The sequence below is a fragment of the Panthera uncia genome (genome assembly GCF_023721935.1).
Source record: "Panthera uncia isolate 11264 chromosome A3 unlocalized genomic scaffold, Puncia_PCG_1.0 HiC_scaffold_12, whole genome shotgun sequence".
Lineage (NCBI taxonomy): Eukaryota > Metazoa > Chordata > Mammalia > Carnivora > Felidae > Panthera > Panthera uncia.
The window spans coordinates 17,033,642-17,061,049 of NW_026057579.1; the positions used below are offsets into that span (position 1 = coordinate 17,033,642).

The 27,408-nt window shown below is 51.2% G+C and overlaps 1 protein-coding gene and 1 long non-coding RNA gene across 3 annotated transcripts in view; one reads left to right on the forward strand and one right to left on the reverse strand.

Annotated features, from left to right (window-relative positions):
• Positions 1–27,408, forward strand: part of ALK (ALK receptor tyrosine kinase) — a 675,158-nt gene that overhangs the window by 617,818 nt on the left and 29,932 nt on the right. Inside the window, exons 12-19 of the mRNA XM_049651902.1 lie at positions 2,411–2,573; positions 12,985–13,135; positions 19,307–19,438; positions 20,182–20,326; positions 22,895–23,077; positions 24,250–24,348; positions 24,864–25,016; positions 26,075–26,179. Of these exons, the coding sequence (XP_049507859.1) occupies positions 2,411–2,573; positions 12,985–13,135; positions 19,307–19,438; positions 20,182–20,326; positions 22,895–23,077; positions 24,250–24,348; positions 24,864–25,016; positions 26,075–26,179 (1,131 nt within the window). The remainder of the gene's footprint in view (positions 1–2,410; positions 2,574–12,984; positions 13,136–19,306; positions 19,439–20,181; positions 20,327–22,894; positions 23,078–24,249; positions 24,349–24,863; positions 25,017–26,074; positions 26,180–27,408) is intronic.
• LOC125937314 (uncharacterized) lies at positions 20,824–22,983 on the reverse strand. 2 transcript variants are annotated; one of them, XR_007462349.1, is made up of 4 exons: positions 22,851–22,983; positions 22,141–22,387; positions 21,720–21,820; positions 20,824–21,279 (listed from the first exon to the last, which is right to left on the reverse strand). It is a non-coding gene; the product is annotated as an uncharacterized LOC125937314 (long non-coding RNA). The 2 variants fall into 2 exon arrangements; XR_007462348.1 differs by having other exon boundaries at positions 21,720–21,864.

A 27,408-nucleotide genomic window follows, 5' to 3' on the forward strand; every position in this document is an offset into this window, starting at 1 on the left:
ACACACACACACACACACACACACACACACACACACACACACACACACACTTCGTTTCCAGGACTGAATTAACTGCATGAACTGTCATGCTTCTGCTCCAGATTGAGAAGGCTGCCCCCAAATCTAGGCTGCTTGCCTCAGACACAGACTGGATTTGAGAACAGGCTTCAAGGAGCTGGAGATCACAGGACAAGTGGATTTTGTGATTCCCCTTCCAGGATTGTCTTTTTTCTCCCTGTTCACATTCTCATCCTTAGCTCACTGGGTTTAAATCCCTAGGTGCTGCTGGTGGAGGATTCATCCATATTCACGGAAACTCCCCTGGCCACATTTCCCATTGTCAGGAACAGCACCTACCTTAGGCATAGGCAGGAGTCATTAACACAATTCATATTTTTAGAGTTTGGCACTTTACAAAGACCTTTAATATCCCTTGCTCCCTTTAATCCTCATGCCCATCCAGCCCCTTTTACAGACTAAGGAGCTCTGTCAAGGTCCCACAACCAATAATTTATAAGGGAGCCCCAAAACCCATGTCCTTATCCATTTCACCCCTTGGACACAGCCCACACTTAGGATTTGGGTGCTGGAGAGAGTAAAAGGGCAATTGGCCAGGAGAGCTCTGTTAAATGCCCTCAGTAAAGAGTTAGCTCTTTGAATTAACAGGTTACTCCTTTAGATTATAAAAAGATAAGAAAATTAACAATTAACCATTCACACAAACATGAATGGATTCATCACCTTCTTGCCCTTGAACCCAAATCGGCCTTCAAAAACCAAATAGATATCAACACCTTCATTTGAAAAAAGTAAAGTGAAGAAAGTGTTGAATACCCAGTATTGAGTAGCTGTATGCATTGGAACCTCAACTAGAACTTCCATTGCCTGACCTTGGGGCCAGGGCAGTGTCACAAAAGCCCACCACACTGGCCCAGTTTTCAGATTACCAAAACTCCCCAGTGCAATCTCAATCTGATTGCTTGTAATTAGCAACCCAAACTAAGCTTTCATTTCTGTATCATTAAATCAGTTGAAAATCTTCAAAAAAATTTTCACTTTAACATTTTAGTGAGCGAAAGTATGTATACCAAATTAATTTTTCAATAATTCTCTATAGGTAGAATTTGACTTAATCACTTTAGAGGGAAATAATTTCTTCAGTCTTATAATGACATTTTTATATTTTAAGTAAAAGTAATTTACCAAGAACACATTTTTAAGAAGTTTTTATAGGTTGTACAAATGTTAGAATTCTAGCCAATATGAAATCTTACAATTCCTCAGGATCCAGCCTGGCTCAAAGATAGAAAGTTTCAAAGGAGGGGTGGGGTGTGCTAAGTGATCCTGAGCCACACCTAGAAGGCCACCTAAGGACACTGGGTGCTCTGGAGACACAGCACCCGGAAGTGGTGGTGAGGGGCTCTGAAAAGGAGAGCATGCACTGGAGAGAAATGTGATCTGTTTCCCATTTTTTATACTTTCTGTTACATAGAGAGCCTGGAAGCCACTTTCACTGTGTTTACAAACCTAACTTGGTTATAAATAAGGAGGCTGAGCCTCACTGGGGGCCTGACAGATGGACAAAGCCACTGTCCTGGGTGCTTGGCCAATGGGGAACAGAGGGCTATGGAGCTGATTCTACCTCCAGTTTATTCTTTTGAGCTTCTCCAAGCTAAGGAGATTCTACATGCATGTGTCCAACCTTTGGGAGTAGGTTAGATGCAGTTACAATAGCATAGATTGAGCACCTGTGATTTGCCCAGCGCTGTGCCCAACTTGGTGAGAAATTGGGAAGGGCCCAGCCACTGCCCATGCCTGACTCACCTCAAAAGAGTCTTCTCTCCCTCCTCAGAACTCCCACAGTGCAGTTAGCCGAACTCTCAGAGGGCTTTTTTTTTTCTTACTATCCTGTGTTGTAGATAGTTGCATCCCTTTTAGTGTCCCTTAGTAGGCTATAAGCTTCTTTTTTTTTCAAGTTTATTTGTTTTGAGAGAGAGAGAAGGCAAGTGGGGGAAGAGCAGAGAGAGGGGGAGAGAGAGAATCCCAGCACAGAGTCCGTTGTGGGGCTCTATCCCACGAACTGTGAGACCATGACCTGAGCCGAGATCAAGAGTTGGACACTTAATCAACTGAGCCACCCAGATGCCCCTAGACTGTAAGCTTCTTAAACCCAGATCAGTCAGCTCTGTGTCTATCCCCTCATATCTGACCCAGGGCCTGGCACATAGTAGATCCTCAAGAGAAGTTTCCAGTTTGAATGGCTGATCAGTGTTTCTTGCCTTGATCCTGGTGCCATCTTGGAACATGGGTTTGGGGCAATGGAGCGGACAGCTCAGAGGCAACCCAGGGAAGCCCAAGGAGGAGGGAGGGCCAGGCCAAGTGAGTGATTCCCTTTCCTCTTGTGCTGCAGTTCACTGGCTGTTCACCACGTGCGGGGCCAGTGGGCCCCATGGCCCCACACAGGCCCAGTGTAACAACGCCTACCGGAATTCCAACCTGAGCGTGGTAGTGGGAAGCGAGGGGCCCCTGAAGGGCATCCAGACCTGGAAGGTGCCAGCCACCGACACCTACAGGTATGTATGGCGGAGGGGGTGGGGGAAGCCAAGGGGCAGATCTACCCTCCTGAAAATGATGGGGGTCCTGCCTGTGGTTGCATGCTGTGGGGTGCCTGAGCACACAAGACTCAGAGGCCACAGACTCTGGCCCATTGAGGGATATAAGGTTAGAGATGGGGAGATGGGGGATAATGGGATATGGCAACAAAGATGTGTTCTCTGTCTTCAAGGAGCCCACAGACTATTTATGGAGATGATATACATGCATGAGCTAGCTTCAGAACATTCCTTATCTTTATTACTAATAATTGAAATTATAGTGGATTCTTTGAATATTACTGGATGCCATTCACATGAGGCAGTGCATGTAAAATGTCTGGGAAACAAACATACCATGTACATGAAAGATGATGCTCTTATCCTTAAACCTCCTTTCCTGGGCCTTCACGGTTTGCAAGTAAAACAGCGGTCCTCAAACTCTTGTCCCACACCTACCCCAACTGCATGGTATTCCACTAGAGCGAGGCCAGGCTGGAGGGAGACCTGACTCCAGTGGGCCACTTGGCTAATAGGTGAAGCTGACGGCCAGCAAGGCTCAGACCAGTAGTTCTCAACCATCGAAATGGCTGAATGACTGGCTGATGCAGGTTACTAGCCCCACGTGGAGAAGGTCTGATTTTGTAGGTCTAAAGTGGGGTCCAAAAATACAAATTTTAAGAAAATTTTTGTGCTAAACATTTTTATATTAATGAAGCAAATGTGACAAGATGTTGACACTTATTGGATCCAGGTTGGGAAGGGAGACATAAACGGTATTCATCGTACTCATTGTGTTCATTCATTCATCCATTGAGAATATGAGTTTCTAACACGTTCCCAGGTAATGCTGATACGGCCCCTGGGAATGACTGAGTTAGGTTAAACCCTTGAGTGTAGTCCTCACTCAGCTCTGTGGACAAGGCCAGTGCTGCAGTCTTCATTTTACAAATGAGGAAACCGAGGCTCAGAATGTCAGGAGCGTCCCCACAGACACACAGTCTGGATATCACCTCCAACCCCAGCCTTCTGAGGCACAGACTTACTGAGGCTCCTTCCACAGCAAACGGCAGGCTTAAACAGGAAGCATCATGATAATGACATTGTTGGTGCAAATGCCCCAGAGACCAAACACAGTGGGAAGTGAGGTCTCTTTCCACTTCCTCAGCCCCACCCCCACCCCCCAACACATCCTCAGCCCCCTGGGAAGGAAAGAGGCTTCTCAAGTTGCCCTGTTTTCTGTGCGGCCCCACCCCTGGGATCTCAGTGTAAATGCATTTCAGGGAGAGCCCTAAGTGCTTTTTAAATGACATTCTGGGCAGGAATGCAATAACAAGGTTTGGCTGCAATCAGATTAGCTGTTCTAGGTCCTACACATCCCCAGTAAATGGTCAAAGACACTCAACCACCCCTGGACTGGCCACGCTGAGCAGGCCAGGCCTCTCCTTCCTGCCCGGCTGAGGTTTCATGGGTCACCCCCTGTCCCAGAGAGACAGAGATGAATGCTTGCTGAGGACCTACCAGGTATTCCTCCTTTTAGCGGTGCAGCAGATGTCATTATTATTAGTGATATTCCCTTGTTTCCATAAAAGGAAACTGGAGTCAGCCACTTTGCAACAGATCTCAGGCCACATAATCAGTGACGGAACTGGAATTTAAACCCAAGGCCCTCGGGCTCAAAGTCAGTGTGTTCTTTCCACTAAAAGTCACACAGGGACTCTGAGAGGCATGCAGGGGGACAGAGAAAACAAGAAAGGGAAGTAGGCATGGCAGTCATGCACCACCCACCTCCAGGAAGCCTCTGGAAATGAAAGCCTGGGAGGGGAGCCCTCCTCCCTCCCCCCACCCTGCCTGAAGGGGTATTGGCCAGCCCAACCCTCGGTGCAGCTCTCCCTGTATAAAAAGCAATGTGAAGAGGAAAGCACAGGAGCTGTAAGGCAGAGACCTCAACAGTAAACCCCCACTGAGACCCACTGTCCCATCACTGTCCAGGGCAGCTCCCAAACCAGACTGACTGAAAGTCCCTTACTGCCCCTCCCACAAAGATCCACAAATAGGAGGCTCCATGTAAGTAAGGTGTTACTCTTGGGCTGCATTTCCCCCTGAGACAGTGTGAATCAGACCCACCTCCAAATGTGGGCAAGTTATTTAACCTCTTGAGACTCCGTTTCCCTATCTGTAAAAGGCAGGGGCTGGAGGTTGCTAACACTTGCCCAGCTGGTTGCACAGATTATGTACAAGTGCCTCGCACGATGCCTGCTCATGCTAGGTGCTCCCTGGCCTGTCGGCAGAGAAACTGGCTGGAGCAGTGATAATGTCAGGCAGCAGGCAGTGGCATAATGTTCCGGCAACAGATTGGTCCCACAGAGAGTACTTCCTAACTTCTCTGTTTCCAAAGACTTTTTTCTGACTTCTTCAGATGGGCCCCATGTTTTGAAAGATTTTGCCCGGAAGACAAACTATACTTATTTTTTCCCTTTTTCTTTTTCTTTTTTTTTTTTTTTTTTTAATAAATCACAACCACATCTAAGTCTAGCCAGGTTTCTGATCTGCATGAATTTCCACAGTATTGCCACAGTGCACTGGATATAATCCCAGCCCAAATCCGGCAACTCTTCCCATTTCTCTCTGGAATATTGAGACTAGCCCGCAGCCCCCAGCGTTGCCTGGGGAACACTCACTGGAAACGTGTACAAGGAGCCATCTTGCTATTCAAGCCGGATACGTCAAAGTGTCCAAATTGGCAAAGGGGACATTGATCTGTAGGACTTTTTAAGACTGGCCTGAGATAGCACCACATCAAAAAGGGAAAAATCAAAACCCGGAAAACTTCGGGGTTTTGTTATTGTTGTTGTTGAATCCTTGGGGGGTTTTTAATCCTTTAAAGGCTATAATAGATATTTCTCACCTTGACCCTGGATGAGGCTCAGGGCTTGGACGGTAATGTATATTGATCATATAACTGAGTATCAAAGGAACAGACCATTTAATGATTTGCTTTTTAGCCCACATCAAAATGTCCCCACATCAGAATATCCATGTGGAAAATTCAGGTACCCTCTTTCTGGAGGACATTTTCTCCATGTTAACTAATTCTTGTTTAGTAAGTACAGTTCCTCTAGTGAGAAAAACACATCAAGAGAGATGAGAAAAAGGTGAGAAAGTGTGAGAGCATTTCTTATGATCTTCCCCTATTCCTGGAAGAGTGTGAGCGCTTAGCGAGTGCTATCTGGCTGCTGCCTGAGACCCGCCACTATTATCGTTCCAGCTGCTTCTTTACTACTGATCAGAGAGGTGAAGGAAAGAGAGCTAAATGCACCTACTGTTATGCCAAGGTGGGGCCATCATTGCCTGGGGCTTCCTCAGGGATGCACACAGGTAAACGTGTCCCCTACTCTTAACCGGTCAGTTATCCTGGGCCCGTCTCCCACCCTCTACTCCTTTGCCCACCACCACAAAAAGGGAGAGGAAGAAGAGGCTGGGGAGAAGAAAAGAGCAGGCTTGGTGGGGAGGGGCTTTCGGGGACAACCCCTAAATCCTCATCTCCCCCACCCCGCTGCTTTCCTGCCTTGGACTTCCCCTTTCTCTGGATTTGCCATTTCCTCTGTCAAAACAGAGATGGTCTCACTCCCCCCAAGGACATATGTCCTTGTGTCCAGACCTGTTCCCCCTCGTAATTCGCAAGTCTCAGTGGACCGCATTCAGCACATATTAGGACGCCGTGCCTGACACGAAGTATATAAAGGTGCACATGATCCACTCCCTGCCTAAGAGGAACCCCAGCCAATGGGGGTGTCGGACACAGAAAAAAGCATTTCGGTGTGATGTAGAAAGTACTGCATGGAGGCTTCATCAGGCGCTGCTATCAGAGGCCCGGGAAGGGCCTGAGTTCAAGAATGGCTTCCCCGGGGAGACAGCTTGAGGGCAGTCTCGAAGGTGGTAGACTTGTCCACAAAGAAGAGGGGAGGAAGGAGCCCCTAGGCTGGAGCCTCGCGTCCCAAATGCCGTTAGCTCCCTCTGGCGCCAGCTTGAGAGAGAAGCGAGCCTGGAGGCGGCGATAGCAGATGGGCAGCTGGGTTGAGTCCTGAAGAGCTAGGCTGGGGCAGAGAGGTGCACATGGAGGGGCCCCCCCCGGGGCCAACAAGTATTTGGGAGGTGGACTCAGCGTGACTGCTGGACTCGGTGAGGAGGCGGGACCCAGGATGACCGCCATGCCTGGGGGCTGAGGAGGCAGGACAGCGAGTGACAGCTACCACCTCGAGGAGCTTGGCTGAGAAGGACAGGCAAGGATTAGGGTAATAGGGAGAGTGTCACCTGATTAAGGGAGATTTCTGGGTCACAGCTCTGAGTGACCATGTCTAGAGTGTGCCCGTGGGGGTGGCGGCCAATGTGGGGCACAAAAAGATCATGGATGCTGGGGTGGGGAGAACCTCAGCCTCACCATGGAGTGGAGACAGACTGCTAGGGACTTTGACTCTTTGTGGGACGTACCCCACACATCAGTAGATGTCGGCAGCCACCTCTCACTCTTCCTGCCTTCCTCTCCTGTCTGTCCCTCTTTTTCTCCCCTCTGCCTTCCTCCCTGCTTCTCTAGAGTTCACCCTTCTCCCCAGCCCTCAGCCTTCCCCCTGCCCCACCACCCCCCACACACAGATCATTGATAAAAACATCTGTCAAGCACGGCCCACAGCTCCCGATGGCAGTTCTCTCATGGTTCACTTGTTCCTCAGACATAATGTACAAGAGGTCCCGGACCCCAGCTGGAGCCAGCAAATCCTGCCAGCTGACCTGGGCCACAGCTGTTCCTCGTGGTCTCCATCACTGACACGCATTTCCTCACCTGGCTCCAGGGACCAGAGTGTGCAGCTGGATGACACTATCATTCAACCCAATCCACAAGCAGCCACGGGGCTCCTACTGTGTGCCAGCCACTGAGCCATGGGGCTCCTACTGCATGCCGGGTACTGAGCCATGGGGCTCCTACTGCGTGCCGGCCACTGAATAGGCGCTGCAGGACTTGCAGAGAGGACTGAGACACTGGAGCCTCACCATCTTTGCAAAGACTGCAGGGCACAAAAGTGAAATTAACAGTCCACAGTGCCAATACAGTCCTAGACAACTGTAGGAGAGAGTCACAGGCATGATCAATTGCCAGAGTAATTGTGCAGATAGCCATCGCCATGGAGAGCACAGAGCAGGGAAAGTCAGAAGCAGGGAGATTGCACAACGATTGATGGGCTGCAGGCAGAATGGTGTTTGGGTCCAAATTCTGCCACTGACACCATGTGACCTTGAAAGTGTGCTTTCCCTTCTCTGCAGTGGCTCTATCTGTAGCGGGGGGGTGGCGGGCAGGGTTTTAGAGAGAGGTTACTGGGCTCCCCTCTAGCTCTGATATTCCCAGGTGCTTAGGGCTGCACTGGTCAGGAAGGTTGCACCATCAGCCTTGCTCACTGGTGCGATCCAGAACAAAACTGGGGCTGCAAGAAGCACGTGCTTCCACAACTCACCCCTTACCCCCAGGGGTGTCTCCTGATGGCTCAAATGACCCATCTAGATAGTGCAACTATGCATGTAAGCAGGAATTTTCCACTGACCAAGCCTCGTACACACTCCCATGCCTCCTGTGCCCTCACGATAAGCCTGTGGGCTGGGATGGGCAAGGCAGATCTTACTACCCTGATTTCAAGACTCAAAGAAGAGAGGGACTCATCCAAGGTCCCTCTAGGAAGTAGAGGCAGAGCAGAGAGTGGGGTTCAGGAGAGGAATGAGGTGCTTCATGTATCTCCAAGCAGGTTCACTCACTCCTTCCGTCGGTCAACCTCCAGCGTCCCCACGGATGCGTGGCGGCTGACAGGCCATCATACGGCACACTAGCCATGCTTTCGTTTCAGGATCCAGCAGGCAGCCACTTTGATTTGCTGCTGATTCTTTATTTTAAAAAGATTCACAACTCAATTACATCAGGTAACAATGGTTCACAGTCAATAATACAAAACGCAAACCCAATAAACATCCATTCTGACCAGGGGGCATGGATTTAGATGAGGAAAAACAAAAAAATTACAGCATCAGCTCGTCAAGAACAGTATCTTGTAATTTCCAGTAAATTGGAATCACTGCAAGTCATTTTCCCCACTTGAGTGGCAGGTATATTAATTTGTTGTCGTTTGTCAACCATCAAAAATAAATTGTTTACAAGGAATCAGAGTGGGGGGCAAGCTTTGGAGAGTCAGGCTGAGGTTATTATTCTGGCACGAGTTTGTGTGACATGATTCATATGACTCGGGGGTCTTTAGAATCGTCAAGGCTGCCTGTGCCCCCACTGGTTCCCTGGGTGAAACTGGATAGCCTTGACCCCAGATCCCTGTGGCCACAGCCTCCTCCACCTATTGGCCTATTCTCTAGAAATCAGGGCCTCATTCATTCACTTGCTTCCACCTCCCAGAAGTCACCCCCAGAAGAGGAGTAGACAGGCTTACCCACAGGGATGCATCAGAACAGCAGCTGCTATTTGGTGCTTGCTGACTACCCTCCAGGCACTGAATTGGGTCCCTTATGGGCATTATGTCATTTAATTCAAACAACAACATTGCAAGGTAGGTACCTCTCTTTTGTGGATATGAAAAGTGGAGCTCAAAAAATGTCAGTAGCCTGCCCAAAAGTCACACAGCCAGTGAGTAATGCTGGCAGGGCCAGGAGAGGTAGGCAAGGTGCCTCAGACACAAAATGTAAGAGTCGGCCAAGTGCAGGGTCAGCACCCAGGAAGGGGCACCTCACCCACTCCTGGCATTGACTAACAGCTTGGATTTGGATCCAGGTCTATCTGCATTCTTGCTGTGGCACAGCCCACTCCAGAGGAGATGAGCATTGTACGTAGAGCAACTCGAAGCTTCCAAAGGAGGGCAGCTCTACGGTGGGACTTCAGGACTCAGAGGGTTGACGAGGGAGGTGCCCCTTCTCCTACAATTAGTCCAGGCAGGCTGTCACCTGCTCCCCTGGCTTTAATCCAGTCCCTAATCCAGGGTGGAGTTGTGGGGCTGAGGCCAGCAACAGGAAAGTGAAATCTGGCTGCTGATGGCCAGTTGCCAGTTGCCAGGCTCTGCTGTCTACTCTGGAGAACTGACCCCAGCCCCGAGTCCTACCTTGCACTTGGCATCAGTGTGTGGTCTCTTCAAACCCACCACTTCTCCTCATGAGGGCAGGGGTCCTTGTCCTCATTTTATTCCTTGGTGGGGAGTTGAGGCTCTGGGAGGTTAACCAGCTTGCCCCGAGTCACACAGCCCGCAGAATGCCCAGCATGTGCCTCAGAACTCAGGCCTCTTTGCATCCCACCTAATTTCCAAGAGCTAGGTCAAGGCCTAGAAGGGGCTAGAGTCCATAATGGGGGGGTGGGGGGCAGGAGAAATAGGGAAGAAGGGCTAGGGAGGGAAAGTGAGTCAGGAACAAACAACTTCTAAAATATAATAATTTGGCTAAATTTATACATGTGCAAGAGTTCAGAATGATTCATAATGCATGCAGATTTATGCAAATGGTATGCAAACAAGGCAGGATGGGATGCACAGGGTACCGCTTACCTCTCAGCCACAGCACAAGTGGGCAGGATGAGGTCTCTGTCTCCAGTAGCAGTTTTCCAAGCAAACCACACCTTCAGGTTGACAGGATTTTCTCCTGCAACCTGGCAAAGCCCCGAAACACGGAGTAGCTGGCAGGACTGAGGAGAGGGGCCTAACCACATGCTATCCCTACATTCTACACAGACCGTCTCTGGAACCCCACTGCCACCCACCCCTGCCCCAGGCTTCCCTTCTCTGGGCTAGAGAATTTTCTGCTGCTTTCCTCTCATCAATAAGCCTTCCTTTCCCCTCAGCCTTTTAATTGTCCTTGCCACCGTCTTTATTTCTAATGAGTCAGGAGCAAGGATGGGCCAGTAGCTTCTCAGGCCACCCTCCCTGTGTATCCACAGAAGCCTTACAGCAGCATGTCAGAGAGGAAATGGCCTCTTCGAGGGGAAATGTGGGGGTTTGGACAAGGGTCTGCCACTGACCGGCTGTGTAGCCTCAGATGAGTTACTTAATCCCTCTGAACCTCAGTGTCCTCGTCTGTCAAATGAATTACTAACAGCTACTATTTATGGCTATGGGCCGGGGGGAGCGTTGGGGGGGGGGGGGGGGGGGGGGGGAGTCATGTGCATTCATGCCTGCCACCTTGTGGAATGTTGAGGAATTAACCCTACCTCCCTCTGCAGACCTACATCCTCTTCCTTCCCCACCCCAGCCACCCTGCTACAGCCACACATTCCATAGGTTTTCCTGCCTCTTCACTTCCATTCACTTCCACCTGACTCCCACCCTCCACCTGTTTCTGCTTGTCTGAGAGTCCTACCCGTCCGTCATCTCGGCCACCCCCAGTGCCACCAGAGCGTGCCACTACTACAATGCCTGTCACAGTCCTGTCTCCCTTTTCAGGCTCAGAACACCTGATTGCCCTGACTTTGTGCAGAGATTTGCCACTTTCTCAATGTTTTTACCCATTATCTCTTTTTGATGTTAACCTCCCCTCTATCCTGTGAGTTCAGAAAAGAAGATAGGGTTCTTCTTTTTTTTTTTAATATGAAATTTATTGTCAGATTGGTTTTCATACAACACCCAGTGCTCATCCCAACAGGTGCCCTCCTCAATGCCCATCACCCACTTTCCCCTCCCTCTCACCCCCATCAATCCTCAGTTTATTCTCAGTTTTTAAGAGTCTCTTATGGTTTGCCTCCTTCCTTCTCTGTAACTTTTTTTTACCCCTTCCCCTCCCCCATGGTCTTCTGTTAAGTTTCTCAGGATCCACATAAGAGTGAAAACATATGAGAAAGACAGATACGGTTCTTTGACTACAGAAGAGGCTAGGACTCTAAGAGGATACACAGCTAGGAAATAGTCCACTCCGTTCATAGAACTCAAAGTCTTCTGGTCCCTCCACTTGGCCTCCCTGATATAGCCGCCTTTATGGTGGGACTTCTCTTCTCATAACTAGGCCTGTCTCTAGTTTCTTTGTTAAGCCCCAGGAGGGCCTGGAGCCCATCTCCCATCTCCCCTTATGCACACAGCCCTAAGCCACATCAGTTTTCAGTGAACTACTCTCAGTGCCTGGCGACCCACAGTGGCATTCCACGGAGACCTCAGTCCTTCACCTGCCACATTAGCAATCAGCCAGCCCTCCAGGCTTCTCTCTGCAGGACAGGGCTTAGCTCTGCCTTAGGAGAGCCCCCAGGAAACCCTTCACACGCTTGGAACATGGAACATTTCCTAGAATTGCAGGTGGCGAAAGCCACTGTGTGTGCACACGTACAAAACTGCCTTGCATCTCTTCCTGAACGCTTTTCATAAAGGACCTCGGATCTGAATGCACAGGGACGTGAAAACCTCCCCCGTCCCTTTCCCTGGCAGATGATCTCTGGGGAGGCATTTGTAGCTAGTGTGTAGCTGTCTTCCAGACACGCTGCTTTCCTGGTAAGGGTCACCAACTGCGTTCTTTTTCTCCCATCCTTGTTTGACTTTATCTCAACAACCTAAGAGGCAGCGGAAATAATCCCGCCACACCTCCCCCCAACTCTGTTTTTATGTCTCATGATTGGTTGTTTGTTTTCTGCCCACACATTGCTCTAGAAAGAGTTGCTAGTAGGATGGGAATAAACAGTCTGCTCTCAGAAACACTGCTCACCTCACTCATTCCATGTGGAACTTATTTGTGTCTAGACCCAGTGAGGAAACTTTAAAACTGTGTATGAAGTCGATTACTACTACCTTCACCATTAATAATAATATATAAGTTATAATCATATATATCGTATAATATAATAATATGTAATAACTACTATTATAATAAATGCTTATTATGTATCAGCCACAATTCTATGGTTGCTTGTCTTAATTCCTTTACTCCTCACACACACATGGGCTAAAAGGTAGGTCCTCTTACTAGCCCTATTTTACAGATGTGGAACAGGACAGTTAAGTCACTTGTCTAAGGTCACATGAGTCCTTTGATCTTGGACAGGGAGAGAAACCATAATGGGAAATCCCAGACATTCAGGAAATCATCCCCCCAACACCCCACATTAGAACAGACTCTACCTGTCTTCCCTCTCTCCTCCCTTTCTTTCTCGTTTGTACCCCTTATTAGTTCTTTACCTTCCTACCTCTGTGAATGAGGCAATTCCCTATCCCTCTCTAAACTTGGCTGTCCTCTTCTGACCATGGGGAGAGGATCCCTCCTTGCTGACCTCATGGCCTGATGATGTGGGAGAGAACCATCAGGACCACGATGGGATGCACTGAGCCCACTGGAACCTGCTGGGTTCGAAGGAAGGGAGTCAGTCTTCATGTGCTCTGCTCTGTTGCAGCATCTCGGGCTACGGAGCTGCTGGCGGGAAAGGCGGGAAGAACACCATGATGCGGTCCCACGGCGTGTCTGTGCTGGGCATCTTCAACCTGGAGAAGGGCGACACGTTGTATATCCTTGTCGGACAACAGGGGGAAGACGCCTGTCCCAGCGTAAGTGCCCAGAGTGGGGACCTCTCCTTCACACTCACCAGGACCTGGGCAGGCCCTCATAGGGCATCTGGACTCTTTCCTTCTGGGGGCTCATATTCAAAGATGGCAGGACTCAGCCCTTGTTCTGCCTGCAAATGTCCCTCCATTTCCTGGCCCATTGGGGTACATAAGAAAGTAGGCGGTATGGCTGTTGGGGTTTCACCTCCCCACAGGAACTAAGGCTGAGGCATGGATTTCAAGAGGAACCCTTAAAACTAAAAAGCTGGATCCAACTTGAATGGGCAAATGGTTGTTCTCAGCAGACTACAAGTTGAAGCCCTTTTCCTAAACTTTCTTGCTAGGACACCAACATCTTTAGCCCATTATTATAAAACTAGAAAATACCAGTTTAAATTTTTTTAAGTTTATTTATGTATTTTGAGAGAGAGAGAGAGAGAGCAAACAGTGGAGGGGCAGAGAGAGGGAGAGAGAGAGAATCCCAAGCAAGCTCAGCACTGTCATCATGGAGCCCAACATGGGGCTCGAACTCATAAACCATGAGATCATGACCTGAGCCATAACCAAGAGTTGGATGCTTAACTGACTGAGCCACCCAGGCGCCCCAGGAAAATACCAGTTTAAACATTTTCTGCTCAGCTCTAAATAACAGATTCATAGCCACATAATTGTACATAAATGCATAGGGAAATTTCCAAAAGATACAGATAACAGTGGTTGCTTCCTTTTTTTTTAAATTTTTTTAAATGTTTATTTATTATTGAGAGACAGAGAGATGCAGAGTGTGAGCAGGGGAGGCATAGAGAAAGGGGGAGACATAGAATCTGAAGTAGGCTCCAGGCTCTGAGCTGTCAGCACAGAGCCCGACGCAGGGCTCGAACTCACAAACTGCAAGATCATGACCTAGAGCCAAAGTCAGTAGCTTAACCAACTGAGCCACCCAGGCACCCCAGACAGTGGTTGCTTCTGAGGAGGAGACTAGAGTTGGGGTTGCTTTACTAGTGATGTCTGATATCACAAAAAGAATGTATTCATGTAATGTTTATTATCTGGGTGATTAAAACTAAAAAAGAAAAATTAAATCCTAGAATCAGAGCTAGAACACCATGCAGTCCACTCTCCCCAATTTACAGATGAGGAAATGGAGACCACAGAGGTGAAAGGACTTTTCCAAAGCCACTCGTAATACAGCACAGAGTAGAGGCTCTGGCTCTTGTTTGTGCTGTGCCCTGTGCTTGCCCGGGACTCGGTTTCTATGCCCTTTTCCTTTTCCCCACTTAGAGCCTGTCATCTAACAAGCTAGACTGCCATCCTCTGTAGTCCCAGAAACAGCCTGTCACTCTGGTTTCTGACCCCATTGCAGTATCCACCTGTCAAACAGGGAGCTCTCCAATAGCAGAACTTAAGAAAGCCAACGTGTTCTAAAATTGCCAGAAGAAGGAGACCCTGAAGCCTAACAAAGGAGCAACCATGCAGAGTCCAGCATGCCAGGTGTTTGCCTCTTGTCTGTGTTGGCGGAGACAGGAGCCTGGTGGTGCCAGCTCTCCTGGCGGGAACTCAGCACCATTAGGTACTGACCTTAGGTGCTCACCTGAAGCACGGCTTCTGCCCAGGGTGGGGCCAAGGCAGGGAGCAGAGTTCTAGTGCCCAGGACCCAGGGCCCCTTCTGTAAGAACTTATTCAAGAGTAGCCTTGGGGGACAGATGTGGGAACAGGGACTACACAGAAAGGTGTACAATTCCACAAAACAAACTCAAGACTCCTAAAAGCTGGGCCGCAGGCTGGGAGCGAGGAGTAAAGCACAACACCCATCCCCACCCCCACCTTTCAGAGTTAAAACAAAGCAACAGGAGGAGGCTTAGCAGGTGCAATCTTGTGCATGAGAAATGTCTGGACTCCAACTTTTATTTAGCAACTATAATCAGGACTTTCCAACCTGATACAATATATTAAGTCATTAAATTACAGGCTGCTGTAATTTCCACAGGAATGTATTGAGTGCTAATGTAATTCTTTCATCTAAGCAGAAAGATTGCATTGACTTCTGCAAGGGACTTTTACTTGATTGGATTGTAATCAGTTATGTCTTTTCACAGGACCAAGTCTTTTTTTTTCTTTTAATTCAATTGTAATCTACTTGCTCCTCAGGGTTGCTGCACTTTATCATTGTATTAATCAACCTACTTGCTCTCAAACTTTGTGAAACCACAAGAAGAGCTCTGAAGAAGCCCATTCTCAGCCAGGGACGGAGGGCAGCCCCCTCTGCTGGTGGGGCCAGGCATCGTAGGAACAAGGGGTGGGGTTAGTCCTGGGGCTTCCCTTTGGCTCCACATCGCAGGAGTCACTGGGAGAGAGAGAAAGAAAGACCTTCATTCACAGCACTAACTCAATCTCCAGTCCCCTCCAGGCAGAAACATGGTGCCTAGAGAGGATCCTCTCAAGAATGGAGTGCACTCTAAGAATTAAACTGCAGGGTTTGGCAGCTTTCCTGGTGCAATAGCACACATGTGTGGAGTCGTTCTTCCTTTGTGCGTGGCTACGCTTGAGCCTGGGATGGGCTCTGGCCGCTGGAAACCCCCTCAGCTCCTGCTTCTCCAGTTCCTCCCAAGCCTCATCTGGTGGCATGACCACCAGATCTGGTGGCATGGGTCTCTCAACATCAGCACTATTGACATTTTGGAGCAAACGGGTCTTTGTTGTGATGGGCACTATAGGCTCTTGAGCAGTATCTCTGGCCTCTACCCACCTGATGCCAGTAGCATCCCCTCAGTGCTGACAATCAGAAATGTGTCCAGACATTTGCCAGGTGTCCCCAAGTCAGCAAAACCACGGGTCTAAATTTTAAATGTCACAACTACCATCACTCGCAAGGCAAATATTGTGAGGCATCAGCCCACACCCAGACGGTCCCCAGTTCATTCACATGTATTCAGCAAATGTCTATCGAATACCTTCTCTGTGCCAGGCACTGCTCTAGCAACTTGATATATATCCATGAACAAAGAAAGATCTTTGCCCTGAAGGAGCTAACATTTCCGTTGGGGGAGGAGGGATGAACAATGGCTAGTAAACATCAGTCAGTCAGAACACCCAGAAGTGACAGTGTTTCGGTGAACAGAAGTAGGGTAAAAAGAGTCGGGTGTGTGGGACAGGTTGCAATTATACATAGGGTGGTCGAGGGACGCCTATTGGACAAATGACAGCTGAGCAGAGTCCTGAAAAGGATGGAACCAGGAAAATATCTGGGGGCACCAGCCAAGCAGAAGCTAGGTCCTTGAGGTGGGAGTGTGCCTGGTGTGCTCCCAAAATAACCAGGGTGAGTTGGGGGAGCAAGAGGGAGAGTAGGTGAGAGATGAAGTGATCAGGCCACCATAAGGACATTTTTAAGCCGCAGGACGGTTTGGAGCCTATGGGTGGGAATAAGGTGGGATAAGGAGCTGCTGTGATTTGCCTGTTGTAAGACTCACCCTGGCCATAGACTGAATAGTCCACTTGGGCCCAAGGGAAGAGTCAGCACGATAAATTCAGTGCTTACTACATTAGTCTGGGCAAGAGATGATGGCTTGGACAAAGATGTCAACAGTAGCTGAATTCTGGGCATATTTGGAATGCAAAATCAAAAGGGATTTCCTGCCCAACTAGATGAAGAACTGAGACAGAAAAAGGATCAAGGATGACTCCAAGAATTGCACCTGAGCCACAGGAAGGAGGGAGCTGCTGTCACCTGAGCCGGGAATGCTGTGGAAGGAGATTGGGGACAAGGTTAGGAGAGGTCTGGTGGACAGCCAGGTGGAGACTTCCAGTAGCCAATGGAGATGGGCCACTGGACTCGAGGAGTGAGGTCTAGAGTAGAGATAGAAATTTGGGAGAAGTCAGCATAAAATTGAGCCAGGATGAGTGACTAAGGAGCAGTACTGATTAAGAGGAAGACCAAAGACTGAGCCCCGGGGACCCCCCAACATTAAGAGGTTAAAGAATAGAAGAGCAGAGGAGGCTGAGGGGAACAAGCCATGGAGGTCAGAGGAGATTCCAGAGGGTGTGGTCTCCTGGAGGTCAGGTGAAAAAGTCTATCATGGAGACTTGAGCAAGTCCGCCAAATGCTGCTGCTGGGTCCAGCAAGAGGCAGGCTGAGAATCCACCCTTCTTCACAGCCCATGCAATTTAAAGAAGATGCCCAGGGGCAACGGGGGATGGGCGAGAGTCTCAGCTCTGGTTAGACGAAAGGTCATCCACTAGCCCAATGGTTCCCTCCTTCCCACTCCTGCAATCTCCAGCCCTCTGCAGATTCTGTTCACAGGAAGAAGGCATTCCCAAGGAATTGAGGCCTCACTGCTGCTGGGCAGAGAGGAGGAAGAAAGTAGGGTCTGAGGGCATGGACCTTCTTAGCACCACTGGTTCATACTGGGCAGCCCCTCAATTTACACTGGAGGAAGCAGAGCCAGGGAGGTGAGATGCTTCACCCAACGTGGCTCAGCAAATCTCCAACAGAGCCAGTCAAGAAGCCGGATTGGACCCCGTATTTTGTGCTCTGCTCTGCCCAGCAGACAGCCCACCTTTGGGTCCGCTGCCCCCCGGGCTTAGCCCTCACGGCATGCCCTGACATTTCATGTCCACCCCAGGCGGCAGTTAGCAGCCCTCCCCCCACCATCCCCCACCTGGACAGCACTGCACACACACAGGAGAAATGTCAGCTCTCGACAACAGCAATTCAGAAGCTTCCACCCACACTAAATCCACTTTAAAAAATATCAAATTATTTCCATCATTAAATCCAAAATGCCATAAAACAAATTGCATCTTGGCTATTTATCTGGAAATTTCTCTAGTACTCATTGCCGGCACCCCTGAGTGCTTTAGCATAAGGAGTGGCTCAAGATGAATTGCCACGTCCACTGGCTGGTTACACAGCAGCATTCAATGGAAATGTGATGTTTTATTGGCCTTGTTTCTAATAAGTGAAAGGAAAGCCATTTTCCCCCAAAGATGGGTGGATGTTTGGAGTGTTCTTAGCTGCTGTGCCTGACGAGCCGGCTGGCTGTTCCTGAAGCACTACCCTCTTTATTCATGGATTCCAGGATCCTGGGCCACAGGGATTTCCTGCACATCCCCAGGGACTCCCAGATGCCTGGGCCCACACCAGGACCACGTGCAGGCCCAGAGTACATCTATATAAAATAACAACAGCCATTTATTCGGTCCCTAACTTGTGACATACTATCCCAGACACCTGTCTGTACCATCCTCAGTAAAGATGCCTGCAGTGTCTGTATTCCCATCCCACACCTGGAGGTCGGAGAGGTGGAGCACCTCCTCCACGGTCCCCCAGGGGTGTCTGCTGATTCCTGGGGTCACACCCTGTTCTCCAGGATGAATACAGAGAGCTCCATTTAGAGCCATGCCAGAGGATTTCTGGAGGCAAGAAGTGGGACATTAGATGGGAGGAAAGACATGTCCAAAATGGAGAAATGATTTTCCTGCAGATGGACTGGGAGTAAAATCTGAGCCTGGCCTCACACTGTAGTGTTCTCTTCCCATGATACTTCAAAATGGCAACTTCTCAAAAATTTATTTCAAGGGCTCACTGCTGCCTAGAGAATGAAGTCTGGTTGGATTCAAGGCTTCTGGCCATTGTCTGACTGTCCAGTTGTATCTCCTTACCCACTCACATTTACACTTCCTCTGCACTATCTCCCCACCTAGGGCCTTGGCCATTCCCCTTTCAGAGTCCAGAGGATCCTAAGGTGGACTTTTCTGAGCCAAAGAGACTCTTTGTGCGTTTCCTCAAATCCGCCCCCCACTCACCTCCTTCTCTCTGGGCTCATGCTGCTCTCTTCCCCTGGAATGCCCTTTCCCCATTCTGTTTTAAATCTCCCTATGCTTGGAGGCCCAACTAAACACCACCTCCTACAGGCAGGCCTCCTTGATCACCGTCAGCAACAAAATCACTCTCCCTCCCCCAACTTCCCATGCATTTTCCAGCTAAGCTATCCTGTCGTCCTTCTCTCTACTCCCTAGTGACAGTTACTTGTGTATAGATTTTTTTTTCTCTCTTCAACTCAACTGTAAGCTATTTGAGAGGTCAGACACCTCAGCCTGTCATTAAGCATAGAAGGTCTGTCTGCTGGGAAGTAGAGAATCTTGGACATAAACCTGAGGTGCTTTTTGTTCCCACAGACAAACCGGTTAATCCAGAAAGTCTGCATTGGAGAGAACAACGTGATAGAAGAAGAAATCCGCGTGAACAGGAGTGTGCATGAGTGGGCAGGAGGGGGCGGAGGAGGGGGCGGAGCCACCTACGTATTTAAGGTAAGGTCGGCTGTGCCAGCTTCCCATGAGTGGTGATGTCCGCGAATCGTGGACCCACCACAGTGGGTTCCCACGACGGCCCTGGGGATGAAACACCTCAGGTGTCCTCAGCCCCATTTAAAGATGAGCAAACCGAGGCCCAGAGGGACATAAGGGTCCCTGTCTGTCCAAGAACCAGCAGGTTCTTCTCTCGCTGATGTCACCAGGCAGGCCCTGCCTCAGAGTTCCAGAGGGTCCCCTGGTGCCCTCCTCTGTCCTAAGGTGGGGTTTCTGACATGATGAAACCCAGGCCAAGGCTTCTTACTCGGTCCTTCCGCCAGGACAGTGATGCCGAGGGCTTAATCTTGAAGTTGTGGAGGTCAAAGCCAGAAACCCTGGAGAGCGGGGAGGAAAGTGGGAGCAGAGAGACCCACTTCTGAGCACCAGCACCCAGCCCTCTGAGGCTAGTGTGAGAAGCTTCAGGAAAAGCCCCATCCCCACCTCCTGGTGTTGGTATATTTATATCTCCCGGCGCTTTGGCTTCTCTGATTGAACCCTGACTGATTCAGGAGCTGGGGGAGGCGGGAAGGGGGATGGGTGAGAGCTAATGGGTGGTGGTAGCATGAGGTCAGACCCCTCAGACCACCGAGATGTCACCCACGGCCCAGCAAGCGCTCAGACACTTTAAACACTTAAGTGGCTCAGAGATCCCCATAGTGGAAGCCCAGCTCTGTTTCTCAGTCTCTGAACATCTCCCCGGGCAGATGAAGGATGGCGTTCCAGTGCCCCTGATCATTGCAGCTGGCGGTGGCGGCAGGGCCTACGGGGCCAAGACAGACACATTCCACCCAGAGAGACTGGAAAATAACTCCTCGGTTCTGGGGCTGAATGGCAATTCCGGAGCCGCAGGTAAGGCACCGCAAGCCCGCCCTTTCCCAGGACGTGCCCCCAGGACCGCAAGAGCTTGGGCTCGGCCGGTCGTCATTGCACCTGCATCTTGGTTGCTGGCGCTCGAGAAGCTGGGAGCTCTGGATATTGGTACCAATATCCAGGGAGGAAGGGCATCCCACAGCTCAGGGACCTGGAGTCGTCTTCACTGACCTGGGGTTTGGATTGCGGGCCACTGGGAAAAGGAGACAGGCAGCAGCATTAGGACGGGCAGCCCAGCCTCCCTGAACTTCATCAGATCCAACTGGATGTGAGTGGATGGAAGAAGTATGGGCAGAGTCAGGGCCCCCCCCCCACCCCCCGACCTGGAGGCCCTCTGGTCGGTGCCTCCAGGCCCCGGGCTACCAGATCACACATCCCGCTGGAAAATCTCTTTCTGGAATCGCCACGGTTTGGCAATCCGTGCTCGTTAGTGAGAGCCAGCCACACAGAAATAGGAGACAGACATTGACGCCGTGTCTGAAGAGAAAATGCAGTTCATTTTTGTATTTTCTTTTCTCCACAATCAGACCAAGGATCTCAGAAGGCATATAAGATTTGAGATTAATGAAAACAAGTACTCAAACTTTCCCTACAAGTGAGAAATGGCTAGAAGAGAAGGGAGAGTGGGAGTAGGGCTTGGGTGCTTGGTGAAGACCATCCAGCGATGTTCACAGCGGCAGTTAAGAACTCTCCAAGCACTTCCACATCTGTTGTACGTGTGCTTCTCAGCACCACCCGCAGGGCTTTCCCGTTGTACTATTATTCCCATTTTACAGAAGAATCAATGAGCTCATAGAGTTGGTGGGTTTTTTTTTTCTCCAAATAGCCGAACTGTTTCATACTCAGTCCATTTTTTAAAACACTGCTGTGGTTCATTTGGTTTTTTTCCTCTTTATGCCGATTGTTTTCTTTTCCACACATTTGCTTAAAAGCTGTAAGATGGAGTGAGGGATTAGAAACCATCTCAGCCGGGAACTCTGCAGGGCGCAAGGGTACAGTGGCAGGTGCAGGGGAGGGAGGGAGGGTGGGCACAGGGGAGGGCGGGCAGACATGGTGCCAGGTCTCATGCCCCCGCTTCAGGTCCCTAATGGGGCTGGAGGGCCTTCCCTTAGCCACGAGATGTCAATGGCCCTGAAAGGCCCACATTCTGCCCTCCAGTTGGAGGAAAGGAAGCCAGCACCCTGTAGCTTTCAAAGCTGATTTGCCTGGGGGCTTCAATTCAGCTCTGATTGTCCATTCTAGATTGAGCTTGTTCCTGACCTTGGCCTCCTCTGCTAAAACAAAGCTCCCTCTCTCTAGCATAGTGGTGATCCCCAGCTGCAGCTCCCCCATGTAGACATCCCTCTGCTGCCCCCTCGGGGTCCAGACGAACCTCTGCCACTCATTCTTCCAGACCGCCCTTCCCGGCCAGTTAACCCTCATGGTTCCGCAGACTCAAGCACTGCTGTTTCTCCAGGTCCTTGCTACCACCATCTGCTGGAACAGAAAGGACTTTGGGGTCTTTTGGAGTAGAGTGCCTGTTGAAATATCATACAAAACAACATAAGGGGAGAGAATGGGGGTCCCGGAATCTCAGGGGCCAGCAGAAGAGATTGATTGTAATCAGCCTGTGGCCTGAAGATAACATTGCATTCAACCTCAGTTCTGTAAATAGCATTTCCTTTGCAAGAGTTCAAAGTAGCCCCCAGGCCTTAGGAAGCCCAGCTCCCATGGTGGCTGTCTTCCCAAGGGTACTGCCCATCCCTTCCCCCAACTCCCCCCCCCCCCCCCACAACCCCCCACAACCCCATCACCTTTCCTGAGCTTCAGAGCGTGAGGCCCTGTGCACACACGTGTTCACCTCATGCCCAACGATCCCTACACGTGGTGGTTTCTGAAGCATTTTGCACACTCGTTGTCTTCTTTGGTCCAAACATCAACCCAATGAGGCAAGTCTTATTATCCCCAAGTCACAGGTGAGGAAACTGAGGCTCAGAATGGAGAAGTTCTTTCCCAGGAAACTATAAAGCCCATTGGTTTGTCTGGCCTAATCCAGGGTTCCTGCAAAAGAACTTCACTGCGGTGACCCCAGCGGGGCTCTGACAGTTGGCTGCCCAAGGACCGGTGGGTCCCGGTTCTTGTTGGATGGGAAGCACTAATGAAACAAAGTCCCAGCACTTCAGGGGTTGGGGGCATGGAAAAAAGGCAGAGGAGTGGGTTTAGTTGTCATGCTACCTGTTCCCCCCTCCCCCATCCCTAACAAAGCACACTCTCCAACTTTTAATCCAAAGGCCTGATGGGAAGCAGGGGTGTGAGGCGTGGTCCCATCTGGATATGTATGTCTGTGGCCAAAGCAGACATACCAAAGCAGACCAAAGCAGACTGGGGCCAAAGCAGACCCCCCCCCCCGCCCCCTGCTGTGGATTCTGAAGCCCCCAGGCCCCACAGGCCCTGGAGCGGGAGCAGACATCCTCAGAACATACTGCATCCTGCTTCCTCTGCCAGATCCAGCGGCTGACCTCACCTGGCCAGCATCCTCACTTGGGGTTTTCTCCGTGTCTCCTGCAGGTGGTGGAGGTGGCTGGAATGATAACACTTCCTTGCTCTGGTCTGGAAAATCTTTGCTGGAGGGTGCCACCGGAGGACATTCCTGCCCCCAGGCCATGAAGAAGTGGGGGTGGGAGACAAGAGGGGGTTTCGGAGGGGGTGGAGGGGGGTGCTCCTCAGGTGGAGGAGGCGGAGGATATATAGGTAAAGATGATTCGTGTTCAAGGTGTCACTCCCTCCCCTCTTAGTCATAGGTACTCCCTGTCCTCTCCCTTGCCCTCACCTGCCCCTCCCTCGGCCCACCTCACCTGTGGACTGTGATGTGACTGTGCACGCCTACCTCTCAGCCCCACAGGACCAGCCAGAGGCAGGGTGTTGCCTTCCGAGCCAGCATCCTGCCTCGAGGCTTCAATAGCAACAGCTTCAAGATCTTATGTGTTCTTGAGGCCCCCCCCCTCCCCCAAAGCCAATGCTAAAGGGGCTTTGATTTCCCCGGGCTGTTCTCTGAGCCACCCCCAGGTCGTGCTGGCACTAGAGCCTTGGAGGCCAGACTCCCCAGCCCCGTGCCTCCCTTTGGATGGCCTGGCCTGAGTCTTCCCTTCCCTGCCCCAGCCCACCAGCTTCCAGAACCCCTCTCCATGCTGATGGGCAGCACCAGCCCAAGCCCTTTAGCCAGCAGCCGGCCACTGGCCCCAGCTCTCCTCCGAGCTTCAGAGCAGAGCAGAATAGCCTTCTGAAGCCCAGAGGCTGGGAGATAGCGGCTCCACCCTCCCCACAGATTAGGACACAATGCATGCATATGCTGTGATGTTCTGTCTGTTTTGCTTTACGCTGTGTGTAAGATGCTCGTGTTAACCAGATGCTCTTCTTTCCCAAACTCTGGGTGGGTGGGAGGAGCCTGAGGGGGGAGCCCAAAGATGACCCAGCCCAACTGAAAGGAGGGACAGGAGCCTAACGGCACAGGGGCCCATCCCCCCATGTCCACCCCTTACGCGATGGGACTGAAGAGCAACTCCTCAGTGCCACTGCCCTGGCCAGTCCTGGAAGAGGTGCCAAGGGTCTAATCCAGCCTGGGGACGCTAGACCTCTTCTGACTCCTGTTCACATGAACTGCTTCCTAACAGCCCCGTGCAGGGGTGGGGACTCCCTGGTGGGAGCTGGCCTGGACCTGGAGGGAAAGTGGTCCTCACACGCAGCATCTACCTGAGCCAAACCCCAAGCACAGCCCCTGTGCCCCGGGCCTCCCTTCCCTCCCCACCGCCCCGCCCCTAGGCCCCTCACCACCCCGAGGCCCATGCATGCCCCGCTGATGTGCAGATGTGTTGAGACTTGGGCCCAAGCCTCTCTGCGTTAAACTCTTCTCTGGTTTGGCACAGGCGGCAACGCGGCCTCAAACAATGACCCCGAGATGGACGGGGAGGACGGGGTTTCCTTCATCAGTCCACTGGGCATCCTGTACACCCCAGCGTTAAAAGGTATCCCCTCTGCCAGGAGGCAGAACCGACCTCCTCAGGCCAGTTCTTCCACCAGATAAAACCTCAGGGCTACTGGCATGAGGCCAACGTACAAAGGCATGATTGTAGGTCCCTTACAGGCAAGTCTTCCTAACACTCATCTCAGCAAGTTTTTCTGGAAGTCAGGATGTGTGGCCCGATATGCACTTGGAGGTGGAAGACTGGCTTCCAGACAGGTGGGACCTAGAAAATGCAGCAGTGATAGTCCCCTTACCTGTGCCAGCCAACCTGAGGGTCATGCACTTGGACCTTCCCATCTTCCTACAAAAACGCAGCCACGTGTCCTCTGAGCTCCATCAGATGCATCAGGGACTTCCCTACACACAGTGGTGCTTCAGTGGCATCAGTGGGACATAGGGACAGGGACCAGAGAACCAGCACCGACCAGCTGGAGATAAAACACGGAGGCCGGGAACGGGGTGCAGCGTGGTCTTTGCTGCCTCCACCTGAGGCTGATCCTCCCTTCTTGTCACCAGTGATGGAGGGCCATGGGGAAGTGAATATTAAGCATTACCTAAACTGCAGCCACTGTGAGGGAGATGAGTGCCACATGGACCCCGAGAGCCACAAGGTCATCTGCTTCTGTGACCATGGGACAGTGCTGGCTGAGGACGGCGTCTCCTGCATTGGTAAGAGGGAGTTGAAGGAGGTGACAGAGAAGGGGCCCGGACTGTGAGCCCATGGCGGCTACCGCTGGTTTCCATGATTCTGGAACACCTCAGATGTAGTCTTTTTGGCTTTCTGACCCCCATCTGCCTGCCCCAACACGGGTGCTCTAAGGACTGGGCAAAGGGACCTGTGTGTGAAAGGCAGGTCGTGGCTGATGAAGGAGCCCCAACACATCTAGTGACACCCCTATCCCAGGGTGTGGGCCCTCACGTACTCACCAAGGGGCCATCCTGTCTCCACTGGAACACACCCAGTGCCTGGGCCATCGACACCCCCAGGGCACGCTGTCCCCTCCAGAGTTCCAAAGTCAGACTCTGTTCCTTTCAATTTCTACCCTGAGGTTTACTACTCGCAAAGCCTTTCAGATGCTGCAGGCGTTTGAAGACAGGGCTCTGTCCTCCTCCTGCAAACCTCCAGGTGAAACAACCCGTTTGTTTCCCTCAGTTCACACAGAACAGTTTTGTCTCCTCCCCATCCTGTGTCCCGTGTCTGCAGACGTTCCGATACCAATGTCCTTTTGAGATGTAGTGCCCAGGACCAGGCAGGATGTCCCAGAGTGGTCTGTGCCAGTGTGCACCCGGACCCCGCTTCTGCACTCGGGGCCCAGTGCTTGCGGAACTACAGGCAGTGATTGAGCCTCCAAGTGTTACTGACGGTCACCCTCAGTTCCTGGGTCATACCGAGTCTGTGGTCCCCTAAGTGCTCTGAATCTCCTCTACAGCCACTATTGGCTCGCCTTCCCACCCTCATCCTGTCCTTGTGCAGTTGATGCTTAGGATCGATGTCCAGAATTTGATATTTATTCCTGTCACATGTTCCCTCCAGCCAAAAGCTACTGTTGAAAGTTGTAAACCAGATTGACCCCACTTCCTGCCCCCTCTCTCTGCAAACAAAGGCCCCCAAGGTGGAGGAGGAGCGGGTGGCACTTGTCCTGGCTGGGGAGGGCATTTCTCTCTTGGAGCTAGCTCGTAGGACAATCAGCATTGTCACTGGTGCCCCATGGGATCTTGTCTTGCAGTGTCCCCCACACCTGAGCCCCACCTGCCGCTCTCGCTGGTCCTCTCTGTCGTGACCTCAGCCCTTGTGGCGGCCCTGGTCTTGGCTTTCTCCGGCATCATGATTGGTGAGTATGCCAGAGTCCCGGGGCTTCCAAGGGGGTGGGAGGTGGCAGGAAGGCAGATCTGGCAGAACGGAACAGCATTTCAGGCTTTGCCATGGATGCCAAGGTATCACTCTGGGTGGGTGGTGATTAGAGCAGCCCAGGCCAGGCCAAAAACCGAAGCCCCCTCTCCCAGCCCCCTGGCTCCCTAGAGGAACTGCTGATGCCACACCTCGACCCCCTGTAAGGCCTCCTGGCTGCTCTAGGAGAGGTGGGGAGGCACTCTGCAGAGGGGACACAGTAGCCAAAGCTCACCCCCACCCCCAGAGTTCATTTTAAGCTGTCATCAGACATGGGCTTCAGTGGACACGTGGCTTGGCTCACTCCCCAGGGACCACCGCCAGCCCCACCATTCCCCATCTCAAGCAGACAATGCAAAGTTGCTTTCTAAGTGTTTCTGTTATGCCTGTGAGCCAAGGTGAGCTGACAGGCAGGTCTCAGAGGGCTCAGTGCAGTCCAGCCAGGTTCTTACTCTGGCAATGCCCAGGGCAGGTGGGTAGGTACACGAAGGAAGGCAAAGGGGAAGATCCGCACAGGCAACACTTTTAGACCCTTCACAGTGGGCGGTGGGGGTTGGGGGTGGTCAGGGAGATGGCAACATGTGTTGTTCCCAAATGATGCCATCCTTCAAAGGGACAGGATAAGGAGAGCTAACACTTGTACACATCCTACGTGCCAGGCGATTTACACATTTTAGTTCACCCAATCCTCACTTAAGCCTACGATCACGGTTGGTGCATTTCATAGAGGAGGGGACTGAGCACACAGCAGCTGACCCACTTGCCCTGGCCTGTAACTGATGGGGCCGAGCTTTAGAAACAGAATCCACCCTGGGCATCTCAGTTTTGTTCCGCCTCCAGTGAACTTTGCCCTACAGGATGTTCTCACATATAGCAATAGCAGGGGTGATGATCACGTGCACTGGTAGAGCTCTTTAAAATTTTTCAAAACCATTTTCTGTTGGTGAATTCACTTCATTATAACCTCCCGAGGGGGTGGGGGGGTGGGGAGCGTAGGGGACAGGCAGGAGTTACTGTCCCTGCTGACAGAGAAGGGGGCTGAGGTTCAGAGAGGTCACATGACCTCACACTGTTGCTCAGCTTGTAAGAGATAAAGGTGGAATTAGAATGCAGGTCCTCAGGGGCGCCTGGGTGGCGCAGTCGGTTGGGCGTCCGACTTCAGCCAGGTCACGA